Raw genomic sequence first — 15992 nt, 5'->3', positions numbered from 1 at the left:
CCAGTTTGCAGCAGTGGTAGGCGAGCACTACTTGCTGTGTGGGCTACTGCTCAAGCAGAATAGAAGAATTAATTTCTGGTGAAACAAGTTGTTGTTGATTATTTAACATGGCTGATAAATAATTGTATGGGACGGCTGCATCGGCTTGCATACGCCCCAGCCCCCCTATCCTGCATGTCGGGTGGTATCAGAGGCATTTCCAATACTGATACTAGGGCCAGGGATGCAAACAGGTAAGGGGTAAAAAAAGATGAGAACATTGCGTGGATAGAGAAAACTTGCCACAACTAGAGAGGTCTGGGGGCGTGCTCCCCCTGGAAGAAAATGTTGAAAGATTTTGCATTACATGCTCATTTCTAGTTACTTTTTATTTGCATCTGCCTCAAAACTAATTCTAACAGGCATTATGGGGTAAAACAACCCTACATAAAGCACATGAAAGGAATCAGTAGATGTGGGAGCTGAATGTATGTCCACTTCTGGAGCGCCTATCAGCGTAAACACTGAATGAATGATCACAATATAGACAGTGTTTGTTACCAGTGATGTGTAGTTAGGTCTGTGGCCGTAAAAACATGTTTGTTTATCCATTTTATCCAGTTATCAGTGTGTTTTCTTGCCAGATTCAGAACAGAACAGACGCTGAAACCATCCCTGCAGATTGCGAGCCGACCACGGAGCTCCGTGCCACGGCACGCCGAGGCACTCACTCTGCAAACAGACCAATTGGCATCGAAAGGGAGCAGGCAGTGCTTCGCGGTGCGTCCGCCTCCTGTGTGTCCCCGGCGTCAGGCACGAGATGCCCTACTAATGTAAACCCTGAGAACCGCCTTGAAGAAGACTCCAAACCACATAGTTAGAATTCTGTGGATCACCTCAAATGGTTCTGTCAATTCTGTGCTCCTCAGATCTACATGAATCTCATAGGTGACCTATTTTGATCTCAAAACAGCGCATTTTGCAGAAAAGTGAGGAGTTTGCATCCCTGTAGGGCTGCACGATATATGCCCAAGTGAAACAGTCACATCCCAGGACGTGCGATAGTGAGGCAAACAGCTATTTTATTGTTGCTCGGTGCAAAACGAAAAGCCAGTTTCTCATTTTGTACAACAAATCTACAGGAAAAGTCCTTATAAGTGAGTGTATTCCCGTTATCAACGCACCCTGGTCTCGTTCCTGGTTAATGCTGTGGCTACAAAAACGGACTGTTAACGTGCTGTGGAGTGTTGACTTTTAGTGGCTACAACTGGAGCGCACACACGGCGTGATGTTGTGCGTGCCGACAGGAAGTAGGAGGTGGTGATCTTTCGTTTCAAAAAGTAACTGCCACCGGGCTGATCACACTCATTAAACATACGTTTGAACACTATATATAAGTAACACAACAGCAGCCCACAAGTCTGTTTGTACTTATTTTATAAAGAAATGTGCCGCTCCACCTGAACTCTCTCTACTTTTTCATGCAGGTGTCACAGTCACTGAACTCAATAGTCCCAAATAAATTCCTGTATTTTTTAAGACTGAAATAAATATCGCAGAAGAAAAAGTTATCACAATGTCAGTGTTTTCCAATATCATGCAGCCCTTACTGACACCAGTATTGGCAGAGCTGTGTCTGGTATTGACATTATAAGCTGTACATTTTGGTAATTAAACTGCCGTTCGTGTCTGGCATGAACTCTTGTACCTCCTGTGAAGGGAATGCAGGAGAGACGCTACAGGGCCGTCTTAATACAGCGCAGCAGAGAGGATTTAGCGTAGCTCGACTGAATTATGAAAATGCAGCAGTCTCAGAGTGGCTGTCCCGTCTCGTGTTCATTTCCATGACAGCCATGTCCCAAATATGAGAACAGTGAACTTGGGTCAAGCATCCCCGGGGTCTGACTGTGTGCTGTCAGGAAAAATGTGGCTGTAACCCTGCCTGGGAAAGCTGGGGACGATGATCAGAGAGGGGGCAGACGACACCGTAGTGACAGCAGCTCTGAGGCATGCAGAGGCTGCAGTGATTATAGTCAGGTGCTTAAGCCCACATACATACACATACATTCACATTCTGTACGTGTTATTACACAAATATTCACATCCCACAGGCTTATCATATAATTAAGCTTTAGTGTGATGTTATTACAACATATTCACATATGCACATCGTGCCTCTATGCAGATTGAAACGCTATAATATCAAAAGACGCGCTTTAATGCATTCACGCCCGACGTTGAAAAGCTGTATCCGCCTCATCATCATACACATCATCTGACTTCTTAAAGTGAAGCTACATAAGAGTTTGATCTGTAAAAAGCATTAACAGGGTTCCCTGTGATCATGCCAGCTAAAGTGGCACATATAAAGTGACAGGAAGAAACCGCTTCAGCAGTTTAAATACATAATGTTTAACAGGCAGGTAACAAGTCAACATGGCTTTCATCAGATCTAAGATCAGGAAATCAACTGAATTACCTGCGTGTCTGAGAGAGCAGTGAGCCATAAAGGCGAGGAAGTGGCCAGAGTGAGACTTTGTCAAAATGTCTACAAGTCATCTATGTGTTTATTTTAGTTTATAGACCTAAAACCTCAGTATACAATATTGTGATCATGATTCCATATTACTGCGATGTTAAACGTTTAGCAATATGCTGAGCAAACATCTAATGTGATTTGTCGAGCCACTGGGCTTTCTTCAGGCACACTCGCGCCAAGCCAAGGATTTAGTTTAAAATCCCTTTATTGAATCAGGGCATCTCTCTTAATAAACATCAATATCAAAGAAGTGAACGCCGGCCGGTTTCGACCCTCATCGGGTCGTCCTCGGGGCGTGGTTAGGAAGAGTCATGAAACAGAATGTAAGGTGAGGTTCACCTCTATATCGTCAAGTGGCCTGGAGGCTGAACTACACCAGCATATGAATAAAGACACATATCTTAAAGGGGCTATATCTTTTGAATGGATATTCTCATATGTTGCATGGGTTTCACATCTTTGGGTGTTTATTGTTCTCAGTGAAAAAGTGAAAACTGCATAGTTCCGTGTCTTTCCAGAATGACATTTTAAAAAGGTCGCCTCTGGGCTAGCTCAAAACAGCTGCAGGTTTCTACGTTGAAACTTGCTTTCGCTGAGACTGACCAATCGTCATTCACCGTCGTTCACCTCAGGCTGCCTTCTTGCACGAGCTTATAGTCAAGACGTTGTCAAGATTTCAACTTATCATTCTGATCCCTTCTGGTGATTCTACCTCCTACATATAAGGCCGAACAATCGATTCTAGAGCCGCCATGTTTTCTACAACTTTGGAGTGACAGTGCAGTTCGGCTGCTCTCCCACATGGGATCGCACACGTGGGGGAAGGGGCTACATGGTCACTCCAAATACTGTCAGCCAGTCGTGGCTAAGGTCTAACCTTTGAATGGCAAAACGGCTTGTCCGTTTCAGGAGGAGGGAGAGGCTCAGAAAAAGAATTAAAATATATATATACAATTTTTATAACGAAACAAACTTTACCAACGCGATTCAAAAACACATTAGAATAATAGACAATTGATTGCATAGCTTAAATATGTCCTCTTTATATATTCAAAATGAAATAGTATTACCATAAATAGTAACATGAACAATGTGTTAGCATAAATATTGGATATATTATCATTATGAAAAACAAGTGTTGCCATAAATCATCAATAGGAAAAAACTGGAAAGGGAATAAACAGTCTTAGCATGTTAAATACACGTAACAACAATGGATATTGCAATCACAATCATTTCAAACAGAATATATAATTCAAGAGTCTATAATATAATAAACTCACAGTATACTTTTTAGCCTTCAAGAGCACCTGGCATTCACCTGGAGTTTAACACCTTGCTACTGGAGCAGCCGGTATCTCTCTTTAATCTAATGCGATTTATTATCTTTATTTAATATAGAATGAGATACATTTTTCAGTAAAAGTGACATTTGCAAGAATATGTGGACTCCTGAACTGTGGCGGGTATTTTGAACAATGCAACTTCTTCAAAAAAAAGTCATGCATTCCTTCAGCTACAGCAAGAGCTCTTCTATTTGCAATATTGTTACAAAATGTGTAATTAAATATTGATACTTGGCGGAGATTCGTGCTTAAAATGCTGTGATGTCAAATATTGTGATACTATGCTGTTGTTAGCTAGCTAGCTAAACTGTCATTGTCATTATTAAACTGCAGAGTGCACAAGTAATTCAACTTCTGGTGTTTCAGGGATTACCAAAATACTTCATGTGCATTACCATGACCCGCAGTCTGGAGCAGGGCTTAACCAGATTTGCACGTAGTGAGAGAAAACAGACCAGTTTGTGTTCTGGCTATTACAAGAAAAGATACTTAAAAAGCCAAGTGTAAATGGAGCCAATGTAATGTTCATTAATAAGGAAGTAATAAATAACTGTAATAGTGAATAATAGAATGTGTGGCTGAGTAATATGTTGTCGCTGTAGCAAAGGGCTTGGCGTGAGTCAAACTAGAAAAGAGCTGAAGAAGCTAGAAGCTCCTTCAGTCCACAGAGGGTGGAGGGGGGTTAGGGGGCAGGCAGTAGGCCAGAGTACGTCCAAGCAGTCAGAGGGAAGTGGAAAGTGTTACAGAGGTCAAGCTTCATTGTGGAGTAAGCCATGACTCATTCTTAAACTTCAAGCCTTTCAGAGCAGTCTTGAGCAATCTGCAGTGTCCTGCTGTTTCACAGAAGTGCTGTGATTTAGCCGCACATGATAACAGTGACGGTGAAAGTCATGCAGGACGCTCCCTGTGCCGTGGTGCTCCATCTAAAAGGGGCCACTCAGGACACTTTGGAGGTTATCTGAGGACATCTGCGCAGGTTACAGTGAAGTGTCACAACAACATCCCGAGAGCTGACGTGGGTTTAGACTCCTGCTCGGTAACAGTGAGGCAGGCTGGATCCCTGCTCTCCAACACACAGGTTTCTTTCTGCATCTATTTCCTCCACAGAATACACTTCTTTGCTATTCTGTGAAAATGTTTTGCTTTGAATGTGTCAGAGAAGCTGCTGAAAAGAGTCAAGAGCTTTTTTCCTCTTAGCTGTGAAGATTTAACATTACTCCTAGTTTCCCACCGGGGTTTGTTCAAAGAGCTGAATCTGGGCTGTGATACAGTGAGAGAGGAGCTCTCTGCTCTGAATGCCAATTCAGATTAAAAAAAAAAAAAAACACTTATGCATTTTACCACTAGGGGGACTGAGAGCACTGAGAATCACTGCCTTATGAAGTTAATCCCCCCTGCACAGAGCACTGCTGCACATAATGACTGCTGTGACAAGGACCAACTTAACACCTCCAAATATCTTTATACGACCTCCGAGCTGCAAGGTTTATCTTTTCTTCAAGGTACAATTAAGTTGCTATTCTTGCACAGCTAATAAAAGATTATTTTGAGCCTGTCAGTGCACGTTTGTGCGAGTGTACACGCGTGATTCATCATGCCTGCTATGTTGACCTTTAGTAGCCTTTTCTGTTAGGCAAGCGTCCTGCCTCGCCTGACAGTTACGAGTGGGAGGCTCAGGTGAGACATGAATACTTTGTGGCACCTTCCGACTTTGTTGACGAGGGCTTTTGAGGATGACATCAAACAAGATAAATGAGAATTTCCGGGAAAGACATCAGTCCCAGACTACAATAGTAAACCTCACATTGTTTATGTTCTCTTTGACTTCCCATGACAAACATACTAAAAGGAGTACACACTGTGGGGTAGAGCTCGTGGTAAAATTTGGTTATCTCTGTGGTTTGTTCAAAGGTGCACCTGCTGGGTTATCTAGTTTACCTTAAAGGCACAGTCTGCAACACAAGCTGCCAATTGTAGAAATAACTTGTGTACACACGATTAATAAATAGCTGTAGATAACCTTTTCCCCTCTGGGATACATCCAAAAACATATTCCGGTGCGACTGATATTCTGGATTTTACGGTAGTTTGTTTTCTAGCATCAGCCCTGTAAAATGTAACCGAACCATGGGGGGAAAGCACCCAGCTCTCTCACTCTTACTTCACTTGTGGTGATGAATAAACTTACATATGAGATCAAGTGAAACCACATTAAAATGCAAGTTAATTTCAGCTTAAGTGGTAGCCCACAGACCGAGTGTCTGGTGCGAGTGTGTGTGTATTTACTGACCCTGTTCTCGTCGTAGATGATCTGCACGAGGCTGCGGTGTTTGGCCTCGCTGGGTGGCGGTGAGATGGGCCGCTCGGGCTCATGGGGCTTCGCAGCCTCCTCCTCCAGCTGTTGCTGTAACACACACAGACACACAAAGAGGACTTTAGCACTTAACACATTTTAAAAAAGGATTCTCATCTTCCAGTAAGACCTGTGGCTAACCAGTTCCTATTGGGAGGTTAGAGAGTGTGTGTGTTAGATACCGTCCTCCCACAGCTCTCCAGCAGGGACCAGACTAACTGTCCTATTAGCTGTAATAGCTATTAACTCCCCAGGGCCTAGTTAATCAAAGAGTTACTACAACAGGCTGTAAACAAAGCCAAAGCCTGCTGTGAGGCTGGAGCATCCAATGAGAGAGAGAAAACAGAGAGACAGAGAGGAAAACGTGGGAAATAAATATCAGAAAGTGCTTGAAACAGCAGAGGGCCTCTAAATTACTTATCAGTGAGCATCCATTGTTCTGAATTCAAACGCTGAAACAGTGAGTTTTATGAAGGACTATTTCAAGTGAACAGTAAACACAGAGACAGACATCAAGTTAAAACTTGGGGGTGGCAGACTCACAAACTGCGAGGACAGAGAGATGAGATGAGAGGACAAGAGATAATCTGTCTGGGGTATTTTAATGTTTCACTGCCAATCATGCAGAGTTCAGTCAGTGATTCTTTGTCCATCAATCTTCCCCTGAAGCTACACTTAAACAGAAGAGGAGAAGCCCCTTTTAACAGCTGAAATGCAGCTGAATAACATCTCGAGAGAAAAGCAGAGTTTGGCTCTGACAGCACATTTTCATTTAGACACTTCTTACATTTCTGGACAGCTATCAGAAACAGCTAAAGCCAAGTGTAAATAAAACCTGGAGGTATTAGAGAGGGACCAAAATCAGATTTCACATTGTGTCCAGATGTTGAACAGGCAGAAATGGACCAGATGGGATCATTTATCCTCCCACACTGGAATACGTACATAAGCAGCATGCGGAAGTAGCCACTTTCTTATGTCTGTGATTGTGGCAGACAATGATGAAACGAAAAGCATTTAAATTGTTTATACACCAAATTTTCTGATCTGTAACTCAGTAAACAGCAGACAGACGAATGGTGCTGCTGCATGAACCATTCATCATTGATGAAAAACCTTCTCTAGTAGTGCAACTCTTCAATGTGTCTGTGTTAGCCACTTGTTAGCTAGCAGGCCAACTGTGTTAGCATCAGTAATCCAGTTAAAATGTTGGTCTTCCTCAATCGAGTATCTCTGGGTGAACACACCTTTAAGTACAGAAATAAAAGCACAAAATGTGTAGTCATGCATCCAGCTTTTACAAAGTTAATATCTAGTATTTAAAATTGAAGCTTCTCATAATTCATGTTAAAAACCTTTTACAGGAGGGATCGTTGGGTTCATTTTTTCACATTAAACTAACTGTTCTAAAAAGAGCTAAACTAAATGTCAACTACAGACTGTATACAAACATGGACAACATGACAGCTCCCTAGAAGCCTAAACATCCCTGTCGCCCCCTGCTAATTGGCAGCAGTATAGGTCATAAAGCCCGCCTCCTCCATGTTAACAGATGGGACACGAGTCAAACTATAAAATCAAAATAGACACCAAATAAATGTTTCTCAAACATGGTTTCTGTCATTATAGTTAGTTCTTATCATGCTGATTTACGCCCAAGTGTTTTTCTGACAAGTTTAGTTTTAATTAGTTATTTGATGCTTTAAAAAGGATGATTGACAGCTCTGTTGACAAATACGGCTCCTGCAGCCGATCTGTTCCTGATTAGCAGAGTAGAGGAGGAACAGTGAGAGGAGACGTAACTAAGACAATCACTACAGTCATTGAAGTTTCCATATCTGTGAACGTTAACCTCAGACCAACACAAGAAGCCGTTCTGCGGGATCTTTGCTGGGTTTTTTTCGGTAAGTTAAGTGTGTGTTTTAAGTGGCTACGGCGGCTCCATCACTACTGCGCAGCTCTGGCTCCAAATGACGTCACCATCACAAGATGGCAGCGCCTATCACGGGCTATTTTGGCTTCAATTTCATACAATGAGAGCAGATGGAGACGCGTCGTCCATCTTTATACACATTGATGTCGACTTGTGAGTAAAAGCCATAGATAGCCATAAGATAGGATATTTAACAAGAAGCTCAGCTCCACTCAGTCTCAAACAAAGTCTTATGAGCACCTGAATCTAACTACATTTTAACTTCTGACACAATAAAGAGATTCTCTACACCTTTGTCTTTTTTCGCAGCTATAAAGGAACCGTAATTGTCTGCTTAAGTCAAATTAAAAACCCTGTGACACATTAAAACAGTCACAGATGAAATATGGTGCAGGCTACGAGCTGGAGACAGAAGCCGAGCGTGTCCAGCTAGTCGTCTGTAGGCGGAGGCCAAGTGTCCCTGAGTGGCGTGCGTGCGTGTAGCTGATCTACAGGCAAGTCTTCCCCTTGCTCCCCCTCACTCCACCCACTCCCCCTCTCACTGCTCTCAAGGCTTCAGAGCGGGCCTCCAGAGGATCCACATGAGAGTAGAGTGAGATGGATCATCATGCGTCATGATGGGCCTGGATAAGCATCTGGTGAGGGAAACTCAGACATTCCCACAGAGACCCCCTCCCTCCCTTTCCAAACCCACCGCAGAGTAAAGCTAAATAAACCAGCCATCCTTGGCTTGGCTGACACGACACAGGCTGGCGGTAACCTAAGCCCTAACCCCCGCCCATCCACTGCCTCTGCAAGAACTCTTTAAATAAAGTTTTACCGTGACACTTAATTAGTCCAGATGTTTTAATGCTTGAAGAGAGCCGGACTGTAAGAGAATATCCATATAAACACCGCATGTGTATAGAGGGGAAGGAGGGGACTTTATTTATGCTCGTAAGTAGTAGAGCTTCATCTATGAATCATTCAGAAGTTTAACTCTTGTTTCTCTTGCAACTTCATTCATTAAATACTATCACTGAGGCTTTTCTGTCATCAAGAAGCAGGCCTCTGTTTGAATCTGGCTGCAGGATGTGCGCCAGCTTATCACACTATATATTTGCTCTCTTTATATTTTGCTCTGTTACTGCTGCACAACAAATTTCCTCTGGGATAAATAAAGTGCTGTCTCATCTTATATCAGCTTGTTAAACCAGCTTTAGTTCAGGCTGCTACACCAGAGAGATGTCAAAGGTATAATTTAGTACAGAAGAGTCATATTATTAGCTGCATTCTGCTTTGACTGATGATTTCCTTTTTTAATAATTGAGTAAATCAAACAGTATGTTAATATAAAGCGTGCACAGTGGAGGGTTCAGTTAGAAAGAGCGAGCTCCACCATAGAATTCCTCTAAAACATGGCAGGCGGCCAAAAGGGAGACTGTGTGGCAGGGATATGAGTGGTTTAGCAGTCACAAAACCTCCACCATAATCCTCCTCCTCCCCCAGGGAACAGGTTATTTATAGCCTTATATATTTTTAACCTACTTTTCTCCTAAATAAAAAGCCAAAGAGAGGGGAAGAGAAAAGAGACGGCAGCTGCCTGGAGGAGTGTGTGTGCAGGATTGTGGCGCAGTGAGCAACAAACAGCTACTGAACTTGAATGCAACGATTACAACACAGCAAAGTCTGCTGAAGACTTTATTGCACTGATGCCAACTCAAGTCTGGCAGGGAGAGTCGCACTGGAAAACCACACATGATCATTTCAAACACGCCAAGCACTGCCGCTAAGAAAATCCAACAGGGCTGCCAGCACTGGCAAAGACTTGGACATCTACAAGCATGACAAATAACCTCTGAAGTACCTCAAAGTGCTTTTAGGCACGCCTGCACGCCTGGTTAAAATATGTGCAGAATGCGCACATGTGACATCACATGAGTGACACAGTGCTGTATACTCAATTTTCTTTCTTGCAGGTTGTGTACAAAATAACACTTGAAGACAAAGACCTATAAAGCACATAAACATCATGACAAACACTTTCCCTAAAAGTGATATTTGCGATCTCGGGAGGCAAAGTCGCCTGCAAATCCCATCCTTCTCTGTTTTTACACTTCCTCATCACAAAGTGAATAAAAAGAGTGTAAACACAACGAGAACAGCTCATTATTTGTGTTCTTTTAAGTAGCCAGACAGATTTATGTTCCCAATGGGAACAACAGATCAATCCAGTGCTTGGGTGGTAAATTCAACAGGTTAAACATTACCGAGAAATAGTGGTGTAACGGATCATAGTTTATACGTGATCATAACGAATCACTCCCCATGGTTCGGATCGCATGAGATCCGCGGACCGATGCAAAGTTTAACATTATGATGTAAAATGTGTTTTTTGCTAAATCCTCATGCAGAGTCGCAGTGAAAAGAGGCTGAGTGTTGTGTTTGACTCTTATTTGTAATGACTAGAGGTGTCATGTGGACATGAATGATACCGCATAGATGCCGTGGCAGCACCAAACACCTAAACACACAGGAGACAAAAACGTTTAAGATTGTAGTTGGTAGTTAGTTTAAATTTGGATATTCAACAGCGGTTCACCAAAGTCAGTTGAATATATCCAACCTTAAACAAGCTTCGCCTTGATGCTAAACCTTGCTTGAGAACAGAGATTTCGTGGTGCGTTTGTGTGATATTTTTTACGAGAGGTGCAGGGCATCTGCTCGTCTCTTTTCACTCTCACTGCGTCTGCATTTATTTTGAAGAAAACTAGCTGCCGGTTGCTTTTGATAACAATCAGGAGCTCAGGGCACGCAAATTGGTCCCACAGCCTGCTGTAGCCTACTGTGAGGATATTAACTGAGCGGTACCCTTCTTACACAAAGTTAGATTCATAACGCTCGCGGTTTGTTTTATTGCCTGTGACTTAAGCAGCAGGTGTAGCCAGTAAAACAAAATACACACACGTCCACTGTGAACGCTGAGCATGTTAAATGTAGCAAAATCCGCTATGTAAAAACCTTGTTTTTGTAAATTATAGCAAACTATATGCACTAGACTACAGAGGGATTTATGTTTGGAGTTTGTCATGTTTACTTATGGTGGTTCCCACTGATACTGTTTTTAAAAAGATGCAGCTTTTAAGAATTAAGACTGTTATAGTCTGATTTTTAACATTAAGCTACATTAGATGTTATTCTGTCTGAGAGTGACAGTCATAGAGGAGTGTAACAGTTATTATAAATATCCTTTTTTTTTCTTGCTGATCCGAAATATGGTCCAATCCATGACTCAAAACCTGTGATACAATCGTGAGTTTAGTGATCCATTACACCCCTACCCAGAAACATAAGTCCCTCTTAAAACCAAAGAGCAAACTTTACAAAGCCTCAGTCTACAAGTCTCAAAGTGGTGATGGACCCATAATCGTGCGGACCTGTTTCTTGCGAAGCTTGCAGATCTGCTGCTCCACCATGGTGATCTCCCTGTCCACGCGGTCCATGTTTTGGATCAGCTCCTCCTTGGAGAAGCGAGCTGGCACCAGATCCAAGTCGGGGTCCATGTGGACCGGGCTCACGGGGGAGATCGGCTCCAGCTTCCCCATGGCACTTCCACGGTCCTACAGAGGCACAGCAGAGAGGAAAAGTAGTATGGTGAGATGTGAAAGATGTATTGTACACATTCTTACACTGTCAAAAATCAAACACAATAAAGTTATCGACTTAAAATCTAAGGGGAGAGAAACTTCAGTCCCTCTTACAAGTCTGGAGGTTACGCTACAAGAAGTCATCCAAACAGTCTGTGCATCCTTCAGAAGGTAACACACAGCAATAATTAAGTCCTCCGGGTGATGAAAGCCAGCGTAGTGCCTCAGTGTCACCAGACCTCGCTAATGAATATGAGGTCACAGCCTCACTCACCAGGATTATGCATGCATCTTATTAAGAGCAAGCAGCTGGCGCTGCTTGAGAGACTTGTTTGAAATGGGAAATACTCTGAAGGCTGGTGCATGAAAAAAAGATGGTGTGTGTCAGTCAAATAATTTACAGAGTGGATCATCAGCCGAGCAGTCAAACTGACGAGAGTGGAGAGCAGCCATCCACAAAACACTGATCCTCTAAGAGAAGTACAGAACTCCTCAGTCAGGGTCTACACTCGCATCGTAAACCCCTCTTCAGGACCACGTTGGACCATCCCTGGTATAAATAACAGCAGACATCAGAGCTTCATACATCTTCACAGGGTAGACAGGCAAATTTTAAACTTAAATGAGGTTCATCCTAACAGCTGCTCAGCTGGAAGCTAATGGGTACCAGAGGATGAGATTAGAGCTGCAGTGTATAATCACTTTTTAATACTGATCCAACCTTGATTTATCACAACATTTTTACGTCAATACATTTCATGAAAAATAAAGTCCTTCACAGTATTCTTAAACATAACTTGCCATATTCAATAGTCCAAAGCCCCAAAATAATCAGTTTACTGCCATTAAACATTGCTGCGCCGTTTTGCCCCCTGTGTGGGATCAATAAAAGCTTATCTTATCATATTAATTTTAGGACTGCACGCTCCTCACAGTACTTGCATAAAAAATTAAAGAAGTGAAACATTGCTTTAAAAAGGTTCACCAATTATTCCATATCAAACTTGCTAACAATTCTTATACTACACCAAATCACCAAATCTAATTGAGTTGAGGAGGTAGTTGATTTAATTTAATTTCCCCTAAACGTCCTCATCTGGGAGACAGAAGTGATTCTAGTTCATTATACTGTTTGTTTTAAATGCTCCTCAAACATTTCCAATAGAACTATAACAGTGAATAATGTGACAATTACCTCATGTTGTTTAGATCACAGTCAACTATTTAGGTCTGTTAACCTATCTAACCAATCTGACAGATTGTTAAGCCACCTGTTGTTTCCAAGACAGTGTGATAACGTGTCTCTGTTCTGGTCCACATTTACCTGAGAGTGCTTTCACCTGATCCGAATAAAAAACCAAAGTGTTGAAATGTTGCATTTTTCCTCCAGTTTGGTTTGTGTTCACACGGCAGCTTTTAGTAGCGGAGCAAAAGTTTTGATGTGCGGGCAAACTGCTCTCCGATTGGTCAGAATTTCCACATGGGAAAGCAAAGAGAGAGAAAAAGAAGAGAGAGAATCGCAGACCATCCTTTAGTTTTTCACTGAATAGTTTGTAAACCTCCGTATTCTTATCGACAAGCATTTGTGAAATTGTTTGGCCAGTCCATATTTCTATTAGAAGCCTCACCTCGTCGCTCCCCCACAATCGTCCTCTACTCATCTTGCTGCCTGGCTGCGTGGCTGTCTCTGCAAGTGTCAACATCCATTAACAGCCCACAACACCCACTTTTTTTGGTTTGCTTCCTTTCTTTTTTTTTCTGGCAGACCATGGAATGGTTGTTTGGGCTGCACCAGAGTTCAAATGCATGTTCTCACCTGTCCAAATGAACGGACCAAAGCTGTCCGGTCTAAATGCACCCCTCAGAGGTGATCGAGCCTTTGCGGTGGCTGCTCTTAAGCGATGGAACAGCCTACCTGTTCATATGAGAGCTACTCAGTCGCTTGACATTTTCAAGGCGGTGATAAATGTACCTGCGGAAGTTCAACCTGCCAAAGACAATGATGGTGCACTTCTACACCGCCATCACTGAGTCCATCCTCACCTGCTCCATCATCGTCTGGTACGCTCCAGCACCCTGAGGCGTGCAGGTAAGATTGTGGCTGAACCCTCTCACCCCGGACACAGTCTCTTTGAGAACCTCCACTATGGCAAGAGACTGCGCTCCATCAGGACCAAAACCTCCCGCCACAAGAACAGTTTCTTTCCCTCTGCTGCCAGCCTCATCAACAAGGCCCCGACCACCCCCATCCCCCCACGTGACATGGACTGTCATCCAGCCCCTCAGTTACTCAACATTTCACGAATGTTAAGACTGTAGTTCAGACTATACGTTACAGTAACGCACACTAGACTTTTATAATGTCTGGTCACTGCTCTATCATTAATTTTATACGGCAAGCTTTTTGCACTGTTCAATATCCTGCACACCTGTACAGTTTTTAATTACACCTGTTGTATCATATATATTGCTTTTTATATTTTTATTCTTATTGCCTATTTTTCATCTTAATATATTTAAGTTTTTTACTTATCTTTATTCTAGTTCTGTGTTAATCGTTCTTCACCAAAATCACCAAAACAAATTCCTTGTATGTGTAAACCTACTTGGCAATAAACCCCGATTCTGATTCTGTTTACGTTTTTATCTCTGCTCTTATTTGTTTTATTCTTATGTTTCATTTTTGTATGTGTGTATTATTGTGTATGTGGATGCTCTTAGTCTTTTATTGTGATTTTATTTCTATTCTGCCCGCCTTGTTTGTACAGCTCTTTGGTCAATGCGAGTTGTTTATAAAAGTGCTGACCTGAAGGGAGCTGCCTTTAAAATAATCCAGCTCAGATAAAAAAGCCTTTTTCCTGTCTGGTAGAAAATGCTTAAAGTCAATTCTCAATGATCCATTCACATGAGGGGAGGGAGGCGCTGTTTCCTGTTTATGTAACAACAACGCATGTAAATGTTACGAGAGAAAGCCCGCTTGTTCTGCAGGGGCTGGATTCATCTCTTCCTGGCCACTGAGTGTATGCGTGTTTCTCTCTGCATGTATGTGAGCGCTCTGCAGTTACAGCCTCCATAAATGATTGCGTGTGTGTGATCCAGCTTGGGTTTTGTTCTGCGTTATTTTTAAACGTCTGAAATGAAGGTTATGTAAGTGGGCTAATCTGGACTAGCCAGGCTGCGTTATAGCCCCGTCGACCTGCTGTGATTGAAAATGTCAGTACCACAGGATGTTTAGGGGCTGAGATGAAGAATCTTATGTTTGTCAACGCTTGTTAAAAAAAATCTCCATCTATAAATAATACAATGGAAACAGCTCCTGGAATGGCTTCTTCTAATAACACTCCACCTTTCTGACCTGTGTATAAGCTCAGCATGCCAGAAATCTCTCTGGGGAAAAATCATGGTGATGTAAAACCAGATAACATTACACAACATGTTTGAAGGGTAATCCTAATCACAGGGGTTTAAGAGATTCAGAACATTGAACTGGAAAAAGGAAAAACGTCAGTGGTTTTTTGAAAATTAAAAAATTAAATTCCTTTCATTCCTATTTTTGGTGCTGCAGCTGTCTTTTGCTCATGAGTTTGCCACTTTGTTGTCCTGCAAAGTGAAGGACAGCAAAGTGTGTTTAGAGAGTGCTTAACCATGAGGGATTTGATGGTATAACAAAACAAAAAACTGTCAAGTCAAAGTAGTCTGCATTCTCAGAGTATGTTGAGTTTTCCCTCCGGGTCTTGTGCCCTACATCGTCCTCTGTCCTTGTCAACGCTGCAGCAGCACATCAGCAGTCACTACACCTGCGACATAGTGTGAAAAGGTCAGGGGGCAATAGCTAAGCCCTTGCCCCAGCACGGCTTACAGCTTATATGCCCTCGACAACCCGGGTCACAATTAGAACATACCATCGCATGATGTCTCCGGCTGTGCATGTGTCAGGGTTTTTTTAAATAACCTCCGGGTGTTGTAGCGTGTCTGTGTAAATGTGTTTAGTATAGCGAGCACCAGCCTGTGTGACTGAGTCACGTACTATTGAGTATTCGCATTCCAGGCAACAGATGAATAAAGCCGTAAACATCCTGTTTTCATGCTACAATGTGCATTTATGTTCACAACAGTCCCGCTCGTTTTGGGTGTAAAGCCCACTCTGAGGCAGAGTACACAACAGCAGGTGCACAAAGCAACTGAATCAGCTGTGACTGAAGAAAGATGTCCTTAC

General features: G+C 42.6%; 1 protein-coding gene across 4 annotated transcripts in view; it reads right to left on the bottom strand.

Annotated features, from left to right (window-relative positions):
- Positions 1-15992, bottom strand: part of ncor2 (nuclear receptor corepressor 2) — a 103770-nt gene that overhangs the window by 53136 nt on the left and 34642 nt on the right. For all 4 annotated transcript variants that reach the window (XM_069683856.1, XM_069683859.1, XM_069683858.1 and 1 more), the window contains exons 5-6: positions 11567-11749; positions 6155-6268 (exon numbers count right to left, since the gene is read on the bottom strand). In XM_069683856.1, the coding sequence (XP_069539957.1) occupies positions 6155-6268; positions 11567-11749 (297 nt within the window). The remainder of the gene's footprint in view (positions 1-6154; positions 6269-11566; positions 11750-15992) is intronic.

The sequence above is a fragment of the Semicossyphus pulcher genome, unplaced genomic scaffold, assembly GCF_022749685.1.
Source record: "Semicossyphus pulcher isolate SPU_LCO1_2020_fin unplaced genomic scaffold, fSemPul1.0.p SCAF_6, whole genome shotgun sequence".
NCBI classification, from domain to species: Eukaryota; Metazoa; Chordata; class Actinopteri; order Labriformes; family Labridae; genus Semicossyphus; species Semicossyphus pulcher.
The sequence above is the reverse complement of the archived record's forward strand: the minus strand, read 5'-3'. Positions and strand labels throughout refer to the sequence as shown.